Raw genomic sequence first — 21,362 nt, 5'->3', positions numbered from 1 at the left:
ATATCAGTTACAAATTATTAATCATTTTAGTGATTAGCCTGTCCGTGCTCTGCCTTGTGCCCTGTCCTGATTTTGTTTGGGTCCGCCTGGGCTCCTTGCCACTGGTTCTTGTTGCTGGGTCGTGTGGGGTTGCGTTCATTGAACGCCGCCTTTCCTCGTTGATCTTGTTTATCATATTTGGAAATACATTTCATATGTCACTGAACGATTTAAAAAAAAAATAACCTAGAGCAGAGCATTTTTCTGAAACTTTGCATGGTTGGAAATATGGTATTGAAACAAATTTACAAAAAAAATAAAAATAAACGTCATCATCCTACATATGAGTTATCTGCCCCTAACTGTTAGTTTTGTTGTTTAAAATCATGTTCAAGAGCAGATAACTCAAAATCATGCACTTCGTTATCGTATGTTAATTCAAATAATTTATAGTTATTTCCTTGGTTATGGCAATTTTTATTTTATCGAACAGTCTTTGTTACTATGCTTCAATAAATAAACCTACCTGGAATATAATTTCTATCATTTCGCATAAGCAACTGTAGATATAATATTTGTCACATAGAATTTTTAATATTACATGTATACAAATTTGCAATACCCTTAATATATTTATCATTAATTGAAAAGGGCCATATATGATTAAATGATTATAGATCTGATATGCAGTTCAGCTATATTTGATTATATCCCTGTTTAGCAGTATCAGGTCAGACACGCACATTGATTTTACATAGACTTACATTATAAGAAATGGTCCCTAATCCTACCTTAAAATTGAGTTTTCATGCTAAAGAGGTGATTTTTTCTAGCAGAATGAAATGCCTGACATATAAAAATGTTCCTGTTGTATAACCTTTTTTTTGCAAAATGACTTCAAAGAGGATTACCCCCCCCCCCCCCATATCATTGAAATTTTCTGCTGATCACAGGACTGACATACACTTTTTATAAATGCAAATATCCAATCACCTCATGTCCAATTGATTCATATGGTTTTCCCTGCACTTTTTTCAGCCAATCTCTGGCCTGGCCATGTTACAATGCAATACTCTGACCATCGTGTAGATGTAGATTCATATTATTTAAATAACGAAAAGAAACTCTTTTCGCTCTTTGAGTGCACTTCGTTTATTCTCCGAATAATAGTGTGTAATCCGAAGAATAAACCACAAGATGGCTACGGTAGAATGTTGACATCGGATACGGAGGATAAATGTGGTGTTAATAATTTGTATTAGCAGTAAATTAGTGATTTTAATGGATAACTTTGTGATAAATTAAGTTTTGTATTTGAAAATTGTTAAAGGTAATGATGTTATTTACATTCCTAGTTGTATTCAATTATCAAATTTTTGTACAGATTATAGTAGGTGGGTGGGGTGACATGAAAAAGTTTCCAAACTGGTTTGAACTTTTAATAACACAAGTTCTTTCCAATATTAATTTTGTCATTTGACTTGAAAAAAAGTCTTTTAACCTGTATTTGTTTTCTTGAAAATATTTTAGTGCATATAAATTTAATAATATTTGATAAGAAAAATCAAATCATATCATAAAAATCGAAGATCGATATTTAAAGATTTAATGTTGATTAAATAATAAAGGCACAATTCATTCGCATGTTTGGCTTGGAAACCGAGAATTTTTGCGAAATTTTAGGGTTTCTGGCGAACGTGAAATCGCCGATGTTCTAGATCAATTTTCGGATATCAAAGAAAAGGGTATGTGTATTTTGGTTTGTTGTTTGCAAGAATGAAACTAAAGCAAAATTGTTTCTAGAAAATGCCGAAAATATTCGACAATCATTCAAAATTACACTCATTTGTAATCTTTAAACTTGCGGCGTAAATAGTCGATAATTTTATCCTTTTGTCGGTAAAATTTGCTAATTTCCAATCTACTGTTGATCAAAGATATAAAATTATCACCTCGTGTCATATCTGGTAATTGTATGCACTGTACAGCACGTGTATACATTAGTCTGATCACTATTGCGTGATAATGATCGGAAGCGTTATCGCTGATTGGCTAATCGCTTCACGGGTCGATGTGCATAGGACCGCCTACCTATAGACTGACACGCGCTGACACATTTGTGTATTTGTGGTTGTAAACAATCGGTAATGTTTATGCGTCCCCAGGCAAAATAAAGCGTACGTGGAATCCTTGCTCTGAAATATTTGCGTCCAGCTGTAATAAACATGCATACCGGGACGCCGAAATAAGCGTCCCCGAGAACCCTGAATAATGAACTATATAGTCCTTCGTTGAAAGACATCACAACAGTTTGACGTTTATCGGAAAATGCGAACTCTTTCCATGACTAGCAAATTTCCTATAGCACAAATCAATATTCTTCTCGAGTCGATTCAAAATTACTGGTAAGTGACGACTTAAATGTTACATTGTATTTATCAAAAAAAGCAACAGATTGCATAAAAAATGGAAGCATCTTTTTCTCAAGTACAGTTTAAATATACAAAAATAACTCTCGATAAACAGTGTATTTATCCATTTATTTAAGAAGACACATGAAAGACATTTTGTGTTGCATATTCGAAATTCCAGGTTGCGCTGTGAAGTCACTCGTAAACATAATACAAAATAAGTCTGAACGAAATTTTTTTTCTCTTGGGATCTTTGGCACTTAGAGAAACACGCAATAAAAATTTTGTCTCAATATTTTGGTTATTGTAACCTGCACTATAGGTTATACACCAATATGGAGGCTGTCTACACTGTACAGGGATTGTGTTAAGTTGTTTAAAAGTTGAATAAGTTGTTTTTGAGAAGGAAAATACACATTTGTGGTTGGATAACATTCATCGAATTTAGAACTGGCCCGGTGGCCCATGGCCAGTATATTAGTTTGGTCCAGTGTAAAATTTAAGACAATTTAGTGAAATATTAGAATAAATTCAAAACTGGAATTCGGGCCAGTAAATTCAAAACCTTAAATACAATGACTTGGATTATGAATACCAAGCATTATTTGTAACATGTCACAAGGGAAGTTTTGAATGATTGTGCCTTTTCATTGTTTTTAATTTTGCAATGGACTTTTGAATAGATAGATATCTTAAAACGTTAAATCGGATTTGACCAATATAAAAAATAGCTTACATCTAAATATTTGGACTTAAAGAACAAAACTGCTAAATATGTTGTATTAGCTACTATATAACATAAGGTTGACAAAACCCCTTTCATAAATGAAATTTGTTTAACTGGTAGTTTGACGAACCACTCTTATTTTATTATACTAAATTTAATAATCTAAGGGGAACTACTCTGTTTCCCTGTTTTTCGTATTTTTCAAAAATGTATTAAAAAGTAAAAATATTGTGAAGTGAACAAAGAAAGTAGTTTTCACAATGCAACGGCATTGACAATCCATGCAAATTCATTACCAAAAATGAATCAAAATATGCAAAAAATAGCCCTTACTGTGTTAGTTATATGCAGCAGAAATATGGGGGTAAATACTGTGTTATAAGTCATAAATCACACATAACATGTACATTATTATTATTTGAATTGTGAATCTTTTTACTTTGGTTAATATTATTTTACATTTTTCTCTACTTTAATATTTTTTTAAATTGTTGTCTAATCTTGAGGCATGCAGCTTTATTTCTCATGTAAGGCATTTATCATGAGTAATGGTGGTGGTAGTAGTTTTCACTCCATATCATGACAGTAAGCCACATTGAATTCACCAGAGCACAGTACAACCACCACAGCGTTCCTGGGCAGCCTGTCAAGCAGTTAACCAGTACTAGTTGACTTCACTTTGGCAAGGAACTTAAACTTCTGTACATACTACATGCCAGAGCAGAGGTACAGTGGCAATGACCATAGAAAGGATTTCATGATCCATCACAACGAAAGTGACCTGCTCCGTCCAGAATTGAACATGATCATATAGAATGATATCTATAATCAATAATGCATTAATATCCAGACAGTTTCCTGACGAAAAAGAAAATAAAAAGATATTGTAATGCCAAAATGATGTTTGTTTTTATAATTAATTTAGAAAGTAAAATATTTTCTCATTTAATTACGATTATATACTAGAAACTTCTTTAAGTTGATTAATTTATCACAATTAGAAAAAAGATTGGTAATGAACATAAAAATCATGCATTAAAGACTGTAGAAATTCTATGTACAAAACTTATTGTTTTGATTTGACATGCAAAATCCTCAATTTGAACAATTGTTGCTCTAATGAAATTGTTTTGAAATATTAATGGTTTTATGTCTCTAGTGCTACACAGTAGCTGAAACATGCTACAAAGTAGCTGTGAAGCATATAGGCAACTTTCAAATCTTCCTTCAATACAACTGTTTAATTGGCTTGTGTGCTACCTGATTGCTTTTGTCAGAAGATAACAATACTTACAGGTGATTCATTGATTTTTAAGGTATTGTTACAGATGAAAAACATTTTGCATATAATGTTTATTTTACCAAACTTTATCAAACTTTCCATGTGTTTGCTATTGTCAGGTTCTAAATAAGAAAACAATGAAATACCCCATTCCCCCAAAAACAACAACAACATTTAAGTGTATATTTGATCACATAGAGCTTAAAGCATACATTTTAAATAAATAAATAAATAATTTTTATGCTATGGCATGGTTGAATACACAATCATGTAATGATTGATGTACTGTATAGGATATTTATTTAGAAATAGATAAATCAATTGATACTCCTATTTTCTCCAGAATTGAGACCATAAACATACATGTACTTTGTACACATTGTTATGAGCACAATTAGAAAAATATGTACATTATCTATATTAACATTGTCTGACATTGTAAATTATTTGCAATATGTAGTTATTATATAATTAACATATGATTGCAATATTGCAGGCATTATAAAAATGAATATGAAAAGACATGTGGATAAATAAATTATAATTGTCATTACATTTTTTTTTTAATTCATTTCAATTTTTTTTAATTTTTTTTATCTTTTTACTTTTTAATTGTACTTTGACTTATTTGTCTTTGATTTCAAAACTGGGTAACTTTATGATTTATCAGACATTAGTGAACTTATTACTATATGGCTGTAATGATTACTAGGACCAGATCTAATGACAATACATTTCTGGATTTTTTTCTAGTCCTCAATTAAAGGGACACTGTTGAGGTTTTTTGACATGACAGGATAATATGAAATGTTTTTTTCAAAGAATTGTGTAACATTTGATGTAGGTCTGGATCAATAACTTGTGTGTACATTTTCAGATTATTCCCTCGCCATGTTTTTCCATAATAACTATTTTTATTGTGCAAACTGACCTAAAAATGAAAAGCATTGAGAAGCTATTCACTCAAACCGGGCTAAGCATTGCACTAACTTTTCATTTTCAATTCAGTTCTTAGCATTATTTCTTTAATATTTTCATTTGCAGATTTTCCATGGTAAATGCTTCACTTGATTTATATTTTAAAAAAATTTCATACTTCATGTATTTAAACTTTTTGTCCTCAATGGAAGTTTCTTTAATAGAAAAATAAATCTAACAGCTCTGCAATTCATAATAATAACCTTCAAAAAAAAAAAACGCAACAAAAACAAACAACTAAGCATATAGGTAGTTGTAATATGCAAAATAACACTGTGCAGATCCTAAATGAATGTAATTTATGCAAAATTGATACTGAAAGAAACTCTGGCATTTTAAGTTAAATAACCTTTGAATAATTGAGTTTGTTTCCAGCAGAAAGTTGATAGGAAATCTTTATCTTTTTACTGCTGTTATAGGAACTAATGTAAAAGTCATTCTTGGTATCAAGTTTTGGCTGGCTAACAATAGTAGAAACTCGACAAATTTTGGTTTTTCCCAGCTTAAAATCCCCCCCCCGGTACAAACAAACTTTTACAGTTACAGCTTCACGATGCACTACCGGTCACTATTGATAAGTCTACCTGTTGCACTATCTTTCGAGGCTATAACTGTCAAAAAATTTAATTGTACCCCAGGATTAACAGGGGATTACCCAAAATATTCTATATTCCAGAGTAAGTCTATTTACAAGTTACCCTACTTTAAAAAATGACATAATAAAAATTACATGAAGTCGTGCTTTATTCAATTCTCATCATGTTTCTTCATTTCATTGTATTTATCTTCCAGATATTAAAATACTGAATGCAGCTCGAATAATACCTGTCAGCCAGTGTCAAATTAAACTAGAATTATAGAATTATTAATTTTAGAGATCTCGAACCTTGTGGCTTTATTCCTAAGCCATTGAATCTTTACTTTCATTTTTTTTTTTTTTGGCAATAGCTCATCACTTTTAATTTAAATTGGGAAATTTTAGTGTAGTAATCATGAGAAATACAAGAAAATTCATCAAACCTGGCATATTTGCTGTAAAATTTAATTTATAAGTGGTGTTTTTGGTGTTTTACTGTAACATGCCTAACTTAGGTTGAGCTGGTTGGGGATAATTTTCACCTTTTTTCTTTGGAAATTTCAAGATTTAATGAGAAATTTTTCAAAGATTTGTCATTGGAGGAAGGGACTGCAGTGACAGCTTCTATTTTATGCAAAAGAAAAAAAATCACTGTCAAGTAATCTAAAATGTTTTTCTCCCAGATATGCAAATTGTTTCTATTCTAGACATTAAAAAAAAAAAAGAAATGAGATGCTCCTTAAACTTTTTTTTTTCACTGTAACTTCAATAACTCAGTCGGAAACTAAAATGTTGATTGTTTCAAAGTTTAAAAATAAGATTGAAGAACTTTGCTTTTAATCAAACATTTATGTATATTATAATAATTTATAATAATTTATGGCCTGAGGTGCTCTCTTATGTCAGGTTGGCCACTCAGAGAATTAATTCTTTCTTAAAGTTTTCTTTATAATGTTTATAAATACAGTATTTTTAAAATACCTTTTATTATTTTTATGATTAAAACTAATATGTGTTGAAATAACATAATAACACAATAAGAATAATTATTCTGGGTAATCAGAGTGAGCGAATGATCTGAAATTTTGCATACAAGTTATTGGTCTAGACCTACAACAAATGGAACATAAAAGTTATTTCCAGTCCCATCATGTCAATACTGGTTCATGTATATAGTATATTATGTCTATAGTGCTATTAAAACAGCATTCATATACAGTAAGGATAACAAGTCATTAGAGCTATTTTAAACAAAAATTTCTGATATACAACTAATGCAGCCAGTATGAATGTAGAGAGATTATTGACTATAATACGCTACAGGAAAATGTCAAAAGTTAATACAGTGTTTAAATTGTAAGTGAACTTTCTGTATAAATGTACATCCACTCTGGTACTGTGTTGACTTTACATCAGTGTTGACTTTACATCAGTGTTGACTTTACATCAGTGTTGACTTTACATCAGTGTTGACTTTACATCAGTGTTGACTTTACATCAGTGTTGACTTTACATCAGTGTTGACTTTACATCAGTGTTGACTTTACATCAGTGTTGACTTTACATCAGTGTTGACTTTACGTTAGTGTTGACTTTACATCAGTGTTGACAATGAAAATCAGGAGCTTGCAATTATAATAGTGATAAAGTATAACAAACTATTGATTTTTAAGTTTAATGTGTATGACAAGTCATTCATTCATTGTAAATATTTAATGACTTTATTTCATTTTCCAGTATTTCTATGTGATGCTTAGCAGAAGAGAAAAAAAAAATGAGTGAAAAATATCTTGTGTATTTTCAGTGACTGTTGAGGATAGGAATTTAAGGAATAATGTCGGAGAAGTATACCATCAATGGTCGAATGATGCCCATGGGAGATTACGGTGCAACGAAGAAAAAAGATGAAGATAGGGTGAAGATCTTGCCTGATGATGCTGTAAGTAAATTATATAGTTAATTGATAATCTTAATAACAGGTGTTTCATAAAATACCATGTAGCCAGGTAAAATTTTCATTCATTGTTTTAGGCCACAAGTCGACTTAATGTATATCTAATTTACATGCATTTTTTTTTTTTTGGCAGATACATAAATTATAAAAATCACCAATCTACATTTTATGCACTAATGACCTGTCTCATACAAAATGATAATCCAGGTCCATAAACGAAGTCTGGTCTGTAAAGGAAGTTATCTTTGTTACCCTGCTGTGCTGATAAACTTTGACCTTTCATGTAAATTGATGAAACCTATGATAAAAAAAATTAGCAGTAAAATTTTCATAAACAGTTTTTCAGTTTTACCCTATATAGTGTTCTGTTCATTGTTTTATGAACTGGCTCAGGACCCTTCGAATTGTGAAAATAAGGGCCGCAAAGTGTACTTTTTTGCATTTTATGAATGGGGTCTATTCCGAGCCTAAAACTTTCTGGAAAAAAACATTGAGAAGTTATAAAAAATTTCTCAAGTTACTTGCACTTTATTGCAGATCTTTATAAGTAATAAACCTATAAATAAATATAAAGATGCCATTTAGATAGAATACTTTGACTTTCATTCAAATCCTGACATCCAAAAATATGTGTCTTTAAAGGAAATCTATTGTTAGGAGAGAAAGAGAAACAGAGAATATACTCTGAAAACCTATGTTAAAAAAAAAAATAGTGCAAAATTATACTCTGACATTAAGCTGTTATTTTTTTCAAAAAGATTTATGTCTTGGCAGTCAGTAGCCGAGTGGTTAAGGTTGTTGTCTTCAAACCACTTGCCCGGCCTCACCACCTTGAGCTTGAAATCCCAACAGGGACTTTGGATTCTTTCATGTGAGGAAGCTTTCCAGCTAGCTTATGGAAAGTTGATGATTCTACTTAGGTGCCTGTTCATGCCTGAAATAATGCACGGAGTGGCACCTGAGGTCCAATCCTCTGCCAGTAAAACTGGAACATCGCCATATGACCTATACTGTGGCTGTGTGAGGTAAAACCCAATCAAAACAAACAAACAAACAAATGTCTTAACCAAATGAATAAAGGGATTTCACAGAGCTTTGTCAATAGATTATATATATAAAAAATTATATTCAAGTTAATATTGACTTGTATGTTAAAAATGTTTTCTTAAGTGACAGCTCCAGTGATGTGTGATACCCGTATATATATCTTCATCACCGCTAACACAAGTTAATTATTACCAGACATGCAGTACAACCGTAGGCCATTTTTCTATGTCTGTATCTGTATAAAAATTGTATAACCATATTATACGGTTCCTTGCTCAGACAGAAGTTGTCACATACAAGTCAAGGGCACCAGTATAATTAGATTATTTGGCTTCAGCTCAGAAAGCAGTTGTCACTTACATAAGAACAGTATCACCGTATATTTTCCGGTCCCCAGCTCGCAGACAAATATGTCACAAACATTACATTATGTTTAGGGAGCCATTTCTCAGACTGGAGGAAATTAATTCCACCTGTGTATATAGTGTTGTCAAGTACAAGTGTTTTATACGTTATGTTTTCTGAATATTGGTCAGCTTAACAAATTGATGTAATTGACAAGTCTTGTATCAGACATTTTACAATGCTAATTACTTTCTTATATCAATATCTCTAGATAAAACAACTGACTAGACTGGATCTTCTTTATTTAGTTGCATATTTTCTAGCCATACAGCAATTCTATGATAAAATCTTGCAGGCATTATACAGTGTCGTAATTAGATCAAGTTTCATCTAGGGTTAGGGTTACATCATCTAACCTTATAAATAATTAATGACTTGCACAAAAGAATGTAACATGTAATTGAGAGTTACGGTCTCTTAAGATCAAAATCTTTGGAATTTGACTCTGACACTTGGAATTTGTCTCTTGGAATTTGGCTCTAAAGTCTTTGGAATTTGGCTCATAGAATTTAGCTCTGAAATCTTTGGAATATGGCTTAAAACTTCATAATTTCCCAATCCACAAATCTTTAACTATATTTCATATCATTGAATTTAATGGTTAGAGTCACAGTGTTGTTTGTAGCCTTAACCACCAGTGTAGAGCATTAGTACAGTCTGGAAGTAACTAAATTATCATATTTTCCACTAATTTTTCACCATAAACATGTACATATAATAGGGCATCTTCCCAATCAAAATTTTCTTTAAAATCTGAATTTACAGTTATATTGGCTTTTTTACTTCCCAAATTAGCAATTTTAGCAGTGCTTTTTTCCAAAATGAAAAGGCTAAGATCTTGTCCCAATATTAAATGAGAAAATATTAAAATACCTTAAACTTTGAATGGACTGTTTCAAATGCATAATAGTGCAAAATCATCAGGTATATTACCTGTTGCTTTTTTCCCCAGTTTTCATTTTATTCATACTTGTATATCCTGTTTACAAATGTAATTTTAGTATCATTACATGTATATACAATGTCATATAAATATTTTACCTGAAGTTTAGAAATCCTTTTTCATTGTACAGAAGTGTGTGCTAATTGACTTAGAACCCTAGATCATTCTTTTTAAAAATGCAAGTGCATTTAATCTGTTACAAGAATCAATCATATTTTCAGTTAAAATTTTTACTTTTCCCATTAATTTCAATTTGTCTTTATTCATAATCACTCCCTCATGTACATATGGATATGTATATACATGTACTTTATTATATTAAAGTTTAATATTTCATCCACCTATTATAAATCAAATAATAAATTAATTATGTCTCATTGGGTAATTTTAGCATAATGTAAAATTCTAGGTAATCCCACTGAAGCAATTCAATCACAACAAAATTACATGAAAATTGCAGACTCGGTTTGTTTGAGTCTGTACATGAGGGATAATGAAAAAGTGCAATATCCCTCATGCCCCCTAGCACTGGCTTGAACGATTCTCAAATTTCAACACTTAAAAGTGCTGGGCTCAATGATCTGGAATTACCAGAAAAATCAAAACAACACTGAATTACGGGGCAACTTTTTACAGCTGTCCCTTAGCACTTGACACCAGTCCTGTTGTTGTGAAATATAAAAATGTAAAAAAAAACGATGATCCCTCAGAGGGGTTTGGTACTCTCAGTGCCTGAAAGGGCAGATGGACCCTGATTTGAAGCCTAGAATACATACAATACATGATCTCTTGGAGTCTTTGTAAGCTTTGTAAGGTTAATGTTATAATATCAATATCTAAAGTAACCTTGGTCAAATATTTTAAAGGTGTGGGCGGTTATCAGCTATCAAGCATGCCTGCGGTTGTCAGCATATTTATTATGCATTGCCCAGGTTTGTTTTGCCCACATTTATGTTGTATTTGTGTGCTCAGCTGTTCATAATTTAAGTGATGGTGTTTGGGTGCTCAACTGTTACACTACAACAAATACATAAAATCTGAGTCACACATAAGTAAATTTGTATACATATTATATACCACTGCTATGTACGAAACTCTTTCATGCATGCAGTCTACATGTTATATCTTTAATGTTATGATACAATCTATTGATCATAAAAATCATATGACTTCTACCCACCAGTATCGTATGTGTGTATTGAATTGGGATTAAAATTGTGATATTAAACTGGATGTATATAAAATATTTAATTTGCTATATGTGAATGAGACAGTGTGTTATAAGTCAGGAATAAATTAAGTTTTAATTGAATAATAGTATTACAGTATGCTTTGCTAACCTTTACAAAACTATGTTAGAAAAACACTGTATTAAAAGAGAAAATTGTATCTATATATAGAAAATTGTCCACCAGCCTTTTACTTATTCAATGATCTTTCTGTTATTGAGAAAATTGTATTGTCTACAGCTTACAAAAACTCTCTCAGAGGAGTAATTATTTTAGTAGATTAGCTACTTAATTATCTTAGTGTTTTTATACTTCTAGTATACTACTATATTAGACTTGTGTTTGTGTATTTCTCCATATACATTGTATAATACTTTTGTAATTCTTTAAAAAGACTGTTAATCCAGTTTTTAGCTCGACTTTTCTATGAAAAGGGGAGCTATCCTACTCGCCCCGGCGTCGGCGTCGGCGTTGGCGTCGGCGTTGGCGTCACACCTTGGTTAAGTTTTTCGTACCACCCCACTTTATTTCAGAAGTATTACAAGTATGGCTTTGAAACTTACCATACTTGTTCACCATCATAACCTCCATCTACAGACAAGAGTACATAACTCTGTCAAGGTTTTTGACAGAATTATGGCCCTTTTTTGACTTAGAAAGTGTATTGAGCTTGGTTAAGTTTTTTGTACCACCTCACTTTATTTCAAAACCATTGGAGGTATTGCTTTGAAACTGACCATACTTGTTTACCATCACGACCTTCATCAACAGACAAGAGGACATAACTCTGTCAAGGTTTTTGACAGAATTATGCCCCTTTTTGACTTAGAAAATACATTGAATATGGGTAAAATCCACTTATTGCCTTAACCCTTTGAGATATTGCTTTGAAACTTTTAATGCTATTTCACATCATTACCCCATCTGTACGCAAGAGAAGGTAACTCTGTCAAGGATTTGTTTTAAAAATTAAGGCCTTTTATCGACTTAGAATCTTGGTTAAGTTTTTAGTACCAGTCCACTTTTTGACTGAACTGTTTGAGATATTAATTTGAAAGTTGGAATACTTGTTTACAATCATGATTCCCAAACATGTCCAGGAGAAGGTAATTCTGTCAAAGATTTTATTTGAATTATGGCCCTTAACTGTCAATGTTTTGTATTATAGGCAAGCACTAAAAAACTTAAAAAATCTAAAAAAAATTCATTCCTATCCACTTGTTCACTTTACCATAAATTATGTCATAATAAAATAATTCTTCACTAAATATCTTAATGCTCATGGCCATTGTTCACTTTAAAAATACAGAGATTCTTGTATTGCCTTTTACTGCAAAAACTTTTTTTATTGGCAAGCAATAAAAAAGTCGAGCGCGCTGTCTTACGGACAGCTCTTGTTTACTTATATAAGTATATAATTATTTATTTTTAGAGGCTAATTCAAATGATATACTTATATAAACTTATATAATAAAACTACATAATTATTTATTTTTAGGGGCTAATTTGAATGATATACTTACATAATATTACTATATAATTATTTATTAATTTCAATTTTTTTTTTAACAGAGCACAATATAACAAATTTCAGCTTTGTTTTTTTATTGACATGGAATAACTTACTGTTTTAATGAATTTATTGTACAACTAATTTTTATATCAGATTCAATTCCAGTTGAGAATAAATCTAAACATTTTTACAAATAAAAATGTTACACTGGCTTGTGATATCACTGAAACAATATTAAAGAAAAATAAAGTTTAAAATTGTTTGAAAAGAAAATTGTGGAGACAATTAATTAAAAGGATGGCAGATCTGGAGGAAACTGTTGACTTTGCTAATCAAGATGTTCTTGTAAGTATAAATAAAGATAGATAATCTCATTAACCGACTTGGTTTGACCTCAGCTGAGACATAAATTGTATACATATGGGCCAGAAACTTAATAATGTTTGAGGTCATAACTTTATCCTGTCATCTTCATTTATAAAAGATACAGGAAACTCTAGAGTTTATATCAATTTTTTAAAAAGGACAGACAAAACTGTATCAAAGATTCAATAATTATATCAGAATATCATTGCAACCCAATGTCTGGACACTGTTTGTGGCTACCAAAAAAAGAAAAAAAAAGAAAATAAAATAAATAAAAACAAATATTCAACCTAACACTTTATGGCTTTGATAACTCTGAATCATATGATTCATACTGTAAGCTAAATGGCTTGCTTTATATAGATGTAATCCGAACTTGGCAAATGTGGGTTTTTCCATCTAATCCCAGCTGGGGACAAACCAACTATTATCTAAGCTTCATTTGGCAGTACTCTTCACTGTAAATAGACTGATCAATGTGTTGCCCTCAATATTATCGATGTAATAACTGTAAAAGTTTTCTGGTATCTCGATGGGAATATTTAGGAGCATGTAAATTATTGACATTGTATCCAAAGTTTGGGGACATTTCTGTTGAAAATGTGTCAGAGTTAAATTATACACAATTTCCACAGTGCGTTAACTACATGTATAGTTACCTGCACTCCAGAGCATGCCCATTGATTGGCTTATTTTTTTCTGGGGTTTACTTATTTGACAACAGAGCAAGGGATAAAGATTGATATATCATATTCATATGCTTGTTCATAGGTTACTTTTCTCTCGGGTTTCATATTGTGACAACTGGGAACGGGTTTTTGCCTATGGTAACGCCCCCTTGTACAAATCAGATAGCCTTGTGTTTTGATGCTCTTTCTATTATTATAGGTGTATTAAGCAAGTCTGAGTACATATGAGCCGCATCATGACAAAACCAACATAGTGCGTTTGCGACCAGCATGGATCCAGACCAGCCAGGCTGCCTACGCATCAAGCAGTCTGATCAGGATCCATGCTGTTCGCTATCAGTTTCTCTACTTGTAATAGGGTTTGTAAGCGAACAGCATGGATTCTGATCAGAGTGTGCGGATGCGCAGGCTGGTCTGGATCCATGCTGGTCGCAAAGGCACTATGTTGGTTTTGTCGTGATGTGGCTCATATCAAGGTTCAGCACAATAAACATCTATATCAGCTTTCCTGCAGAAGGAACTCCACTGAGATTCAAAATAATTAAAACATAAAATTTGAATTTCTGACATAAATCAGCTGGGACACTTTAACAGAGAGATATGCAAAAGATCTATCGTTTTTGTGTCGCCTCTACGGAGTAGTGGCGACATATAGGGATCACTTCTCCGTCGTCTGTCTGTCCGTCTGTCCGTCTGTCCGTCTGTCTGTCTGTCTGTCTGTCTGTCCGTCTGTCCGTCCGTCCGTCACAAAACTTGTCCGGACTACTCCTCATAAACTACTGGTGCAATTTCATCCAAACTTTACAGGAATGATCAGTACCAAGTCTAGTTGTGCATATTCTCAGGATTTTCCGGTTCAATGATTTTTGTCAGAGTTATGGCCCTTTAATAATTTTTAATTTTAAAGTTTGTCCGGACTACTTCTCTTATACCACTAATGCAATTTCAATGAAACTTTACAGGATTGATCTGTAGCTCAAGTCCTTGCGCATATTGCACGGGTTTTCCGGTTGAATGATTTTTGGCCGAGTTATGGCCCTTTGATAAAAAGGTTTCTTTTTCTGTGTGTTGCCAGATACACAAAAGCTTGTCCGGACTACTCCTCATAAACTACTGGTGCAATTTCATCCAAACTTTACACGAATGATCAGTACCAAGTCTAGTTGTGCATATTGTCAGCATTTTCCGGTTCAATGATTTTTGTTTGAGTTATGGCCCTTTAAAATTTTTTATTTTTAAAGTTTGTCCAGACTACTTCTCTTATACCATTTATGCAATTTCAATGAAACTTTACAGGATTGATCTGTAGCTCAAGTCCTTGCGCATATTGCACGGGTTTTCCGGTTGAATGATTTTTGGCCGAGTTATGGCCCTTTGATAAAAAGGTGTTTTTTTCTGTGTGTTGCCAGATACGCAAAAGCTTGTCCGGACTACTCCTCATTAACTACTGGTGCAATTTTATCCAAACTTTACAGGAATGATCAGTACAAAGTTGTTAGTCTAGTTGTGCACTGTCCGTCTGTCTGTCCGTCTGTCACAAAATTTGTCCCAACATGAAATTGGCCATCATGAGGCGACACATGTGATTACTGATCGCTCTTGTGTTAGCATTGGACTGTGAATTGGGTGACCTGGGTTTAATTCCCAAGCAGTGCAGGTCACTTTTGTTGTGATTGATCATGAAATCTGTTCTACGGGCATTCGAACTGTACCTCTGCTCTGGCATGTACAGAAGTTTCAGTTCCTTGCAAAAGTGAATAGCAACTTCAACGGTACTGGTAAACTGCTTGACAGCCTGCCCAGAACCGATGCGGTGGCTGAACTGTGCTCTGGTAAAATCATGTGGCTAATATTGCTGTGATCCGGAGTGAAACTACTAACACATCACCAAAGATCTATACTCAGAAATAAATTGGAAATTTTATTTTGTGCTATTGTTACATGCAATAAACAAAAAATATTGCAGCACTTTTCAATTTTGGGTTATTTTTCACAATTAGAATAAAAATAATATTCTCGAAAAGAAGGACGAGCGAATAGATTTTTACATACAAGTTATTGGTCTAGACCTTACATCAAGTGAAATACATTTATCTTGAAAAAAAATATTTCCAGCGCAGCCACGTCAAGAAACCTCTGAGTGGAGTGACCCCAGTCCCGTTAGATAATTCTGTCCTCGATGATGAAAAAAAAATTGAGACTATATAGTATTATTACCATGTAATGAATATAAAATTGATTGGATTTTATCGCCTCCTATTTCTGTATCAAATCACACACATCACTTCTGTCTTGAACATTTTCACATCAAGTCCTTCGGTATTAATGGAAATTTGGTGAGTAATTCCAATTTGATTACCCCCTAGGATAATTAACAACTTTTTCTTCAAGGCAGTGATTTTCTTTAAGCTGCGATCAAGCTGTAGACATTATTATTGGAAGTTATCATTTAACCAGTTGACAACCAGATTTCCTTTTTGATTTTATTATATTATCAGGCAGAATGTTTGGAAGATTTAAGGATTTCTTCCTGTGGATTGGAGAATATATTGAGAATATATTGGAGACTGTGAATAGAATAAGAATGGTAATCTTTATACATGCCATAATTTCTGGACTGCTTTCCAGCACAATTTTCATAGTGGTGGTGGAAAAAGAAAATGGGGAGTGGGTATGGACTTGTTAGACTGCTTGTCTGACTATGTTCTTAACTGATTTTCAAATGTCTTTTGGTATTGGTCAGTCCTTTATATTAAAAGTTTTTCTAGGCCCATAATCAAAAAGTCACTAACTGACATGTGCCTGTTTGTGTAAAAAGTATTGCCTAGCTGCCAGATCATTGTCCTTGGTCTGTATTTGGAATATAGATTAAAGTATATTTTACACACTTGTTTATGGTACAGTGTAACATAGTTATTGCTAATTCTTCCTGACATATGTGTCCTTTGTGTGCAAAATGCTTTTCTGACTGATACATTTTGTATAATTTTATTGTTTTCTGTCATATATATGAATCTTGCTTCTTGATTGATGTCTTTTGGCCAATTGATTTTCTTGGGTCACATTGTCTTTAGATTTGCAGAAAATTGCCTGAAAATGTGGTAGATTATGATGGATTATGGGAGAAAATATCAGGTCTCTTTTGAGAAATTGTTTTACTCCCTTAGAGGTCTGTGAATGTTTTTAAGTGAGAAAAATGATATAAAACTTTTCTAAGATTACTTTTTAGAGAGAAAAAAACAACCTTGTACAAAGTTTTCTTGATTTTGAAATCTGAAAGAAAAAATGATTTGAGAGAACTTCAGCAGCTTGTGAAATGACCATGTATCTTGCAGACAATTGTTGATAATAGCAGATTTAAGACCATCTCTTAAAATTGAGCCAGGCCAGCCAGAGTGTACATAAGTAATATTATCATATTATCTGGCCACAGAGAAGATTTTTCTACTTTTTAATCAATTCCTGTAAAATAAAATTGATATTTCCAAAAGTTCATATTAGCAGGACATTATCATACAATATAATAATTATATTATACAAATTTAGCAGTATATTATTATTTTGGTTTTTATTCTGAGTAAATTCAGGTTCGACACTTGTTCAGGGCTTAATTGATAAAAAAAATCCTGACTCCAGACTGGTCTTTTAATTGAATAACAATAGATTTAATAACCACAAACATTGACATGTGCTATTAAGTTAACATATATGTTGTGGTGAAATTCTTACTGTGTCCACTAATCCGATAATTAGAATTAGTCAGGTCAGAGATTTATGAACCTTATTGAAAACATAATAATTATGCGCAATGTTGAGTTGACCTCAGGTGCTTTTAGTTTGAACAGTCTATTGTAATTATCTTTGTGTCTCAAAGAACTGTAGAAATCTACAAATTATCCTTGATGTTGCACAAAATATGAGGTTAAGCTCCTAGCTGCTCAAGTCTATTGTTTTACTCCAGTCATCACTCATGCATTACAACAGAAGTCATAACTGCCGGAAAGCTGCCACATAACTGTATCTTAGATACAGTCTGAGACTGAAGAATATATAAGGGACTCTACTAAGGTTTTTTGACGGGGCTGGAAAGGATTTTTTGAGATTATTCAATTTTTCCTCTTCAGATCGGTTTCAACCAAACCTTTACAGGAGTGATCTGAGTACCATACTTAGTTGTGCACATCACCTCGCTGAACAAAATGGCCACTTAAGAGCTAAAAATAGAAAAATCTTGTCCAGCCTTCACAGGTCAAACTACTGGTGGGATTTTAATGAAACTTTGCATGAGTGACCATAAATAGTTTTGGGAGACATATGTTTTTGTGACAAAAACCCTTCTAGTTATCATTTGCATAATTATCTTTTAAAGTATCCAAGTTGATCTATTGTAAGAAGTTTTATGTTTAAGGCTTTGGTACCTCAGTGGATTTCCTTTAATGGTGAAAATAATATTCTTCTATGAATTGATAACATGATGTGATAGTGAAACAAATTTTTGTCTTCCTGAACTGTAACTGTCATGGGAGATATTTTATTTGAAAAATCAATGTAAATTTAGAAGCTCTAAGCCTTGCATTAATAACTAGAATTGTCATCACAGAGGGGTTCCAAAATCAGGTCAATATTGATATGGTATAACTGTAATAAAGCACAGTAACTGTTGTTTCACTGGTAATGTTTTGCAATAATACCGAAAAGTGAAATTAGATACCTATGGTTAATGTAACTTTGAAAATCAATTAGTAAATTTAACTTGTGCTGATGTTGAAATTTCTGCTGTCAAAAGGCCAAATCATATAATAGTTGGTAAGGTATTATTTGAATGCATAATAATGATTTTAGAGACTTTATTTCATGCAGTTCTGGGACCAGTTCATTATACTTCATTTTTAAATGATTAAGAAAGCATGACCATTGGAAAACACTTTAAAGTATATTAAAGACAAAGTAAAAAAAGATTTCACGGAAGACTTTAACACGTCATATTGTCACCTTAGTGCAATAACTGATTTACTGCTATTAAATTTAGAAGAACTTTACCCATTAATGCACTAAGGTGACGATATGTAAGCCTCCCATCAGGAATTCCTTTGAAAACTATAGACAAATAACTTAATCAAAGAGATATCAATCTAATGTCTACACCAGTGTCTAGCCAAAACTCTATTATACATTAATATTGCATTGACTTTATTGTTTAACAGAACAAAAGGAATACTGACGACTTTAATCCTTTAAGGTAGATGTGGATTTTTCGTTTCCTTATTTTTCATTGCATTTCATTGTATTATGGGCCATAGCGCTTATGTCCCTTTATTATATATTTTTTATTTTTTATGTCCCTATATATATTATGTTTTATATTGTGGGTAATTATTATGTCCCTTTATATAACTGTGTGGTTTACAGTTATGTCCCTTTGTATATTGAATTGTATTGTGGATGACAATAGACTTACTACGGAATTAAGAATATTTTGGGTTTTTCCCAGTTTAAATTTGTTAGGTCAACTAACAAACTTTTGCAGTTATAGCTTCGAAAATTAGGTTGACTTAAATCTATTGTGATGGGAAATGCACCATGAAGTTTCAGGATAACATTTATTTTGTCCCATTTTTGTAAGTGGATAAACATTATTTTCTTAATATGTACAATTTGCTTTGTATAATTGTGAGTAATCCTTAATATGTCCCTTTGCATATCAATCCAAATATGTATTGTGCCTGAACTTTTGTCCATTAGTGTGTTGCATTGTCATTTGTGGGTAATATTTCTATCTCAGACAAGACAAGAAACAAATATTATAATAGTGTTAGCCTGATTGCCTTTTTTTAATCAGGGGGAATAGACAGATGAAATCTTCCGAGAATTGGCTCAGTGAAGATAATTATGTAAAAACACTGTTGTCATCACAGTAAAATGTGTCAGTGTGTTGTGATGTTATTGCAACTATATGGGTTACTGAATGTGTGCCTTCCTTCTTTCATACAAATTTTGTCATTTTATTTTCAAATTAAATGCAACCTAAAATGTCTTTGCTGAATGTGTGTCTTCTTTCTTTCATACAATTATTCCAATTTTATTTTCAAATTTAATGCAACCTAAAATGTCTTTGCTGAATGTGACTGTGTCTTCTTTCTTTCATACAAATTTTGTCAATTTTATTTCAAATTCAATGCAACCTAAAATGTCTTTGCTGAATTTGTGTCTTCTTTCTTTCATACAAATTATGCCAATTTTATTTCAAATTCAATGCAACCTAAAATGTCTTTGCTGAATGTGTGTCTTCTTTCTTTCATACAAATTTTGTCAATTTTATTTTCAAATTTAATGCAACCATTATCTGTCTTTGGAATTGTAATTGAACGTCACTGTCTCAATGGCCCATAACTCTTGCATGGATTTGTTCAGAATTTTTTCTCCTTTGTGAAAATTTTCTTGTTGAAGTTTCCCATGCAAGTTCTTTTTAGCTCGACTATACGAAGTATATGGAGAGCTGTCCTACTCGCCCGACTATACGAAGTATATGGAGAGCTGTCCTACTCGCCCCGGCGTCGGCGTCCGCGTCCAGATTTTAGATTAAAGTTTTGGTGCAGTAAAATATTTTTCACTATAACTTTGTCATTTCTTAAGGTATCAACTTCAAACTTCAAATATATGTTCCTTATCATCAACCACATCATATGTGACAAGGTTCATAACTCTAGCACCAATATTTTCAGATTTATCTCCCCTTGAACTTAGAATTTTCCTTAAATAATACTATTTTTATGCCCCCACACAGTGGGAGCATATAGCGTTGCACTTGTCCGTCCGTCTGTCCGTCCGTACGTCCGTCCGTCCGTCTGTCCGTACGTCCCGAAATCTTGTGAACGCAACTCCTCTTAAACCGGATGGCAGATTTTGCTTAAACTTCCAGGGATGAACAACCTTAATGTGTAGATGGTAGTAAAGGAAGGAATTTTTGCTGCGACCAAATTTAACAGAATTATGGCCCTTTGTTGATTTTTTCACTATATACCATATAAAAATTTTGTGAACGCAACTCCTCTTAAACCGGATGGCAGATTTTGCTTAAACTTCCAGGGATGAACAACCTTAATGTGTAGATGGTAGTAAGGGAAGGAATTTTTGCTGCAACCAAATTTAACAGAATTATGACCCTTTGTTGATTTTTCACTATATACCATATAGAAATTTTGTGAACGCAACTCCTTTTAAACCGGATGGCAGATTTTGCTTAAACTTCCAGGGATGAACAA

The 21,362-nt window shown here is 32.5% G+C and overlaps 1 protein-coding gene across 1 annotated transcript in view; it reads left to right on the top strand.

Moving 5' to 3' along the window:
• The first annotated feature begins 1,160 nt into the window (after positions 1-1,160).
• LOC132748366 (anoctamin-7-like) overlaps positions 1,161-21,362 on the top strand; it is an 87,962-nt gene continuing 67,760 nt past the window's right edge. Inside the window, 2 exon segments of the mRNA XM_060737954.1 lie at positions 1,161-1,309; positions 7,759-7,893. Of these exon segments, the coding sequence (XP_060593937.1) occupies positions 7,789-7,893 (105 nt within the window). The 5' untranslated portion in view covers positions 1,161-1,309; positions 7,759-7,788.

Source organism: Ruditapes philippinarum, unplaced genomic scaffold (assembly GCF_026571515.1).
Source record: "Ruditapes philippinarum isolate M1 unplaced genomic scaffold, ASM2657151v2 ctg1690_1_1_1_1, whole genome shotgun sequence".
Lineage (NCBI taxonomy): Eukaryota > Metazoa > Mollusca > Bivalvia > Venerida > Veneridae > Ruditapes > Ruditapes philippinarum.
The sequence above is the reverse complement of the archived record's forward strand: the minus strand, read 5'-3'. Positions and strand labels throughout refer to the sequence as shown.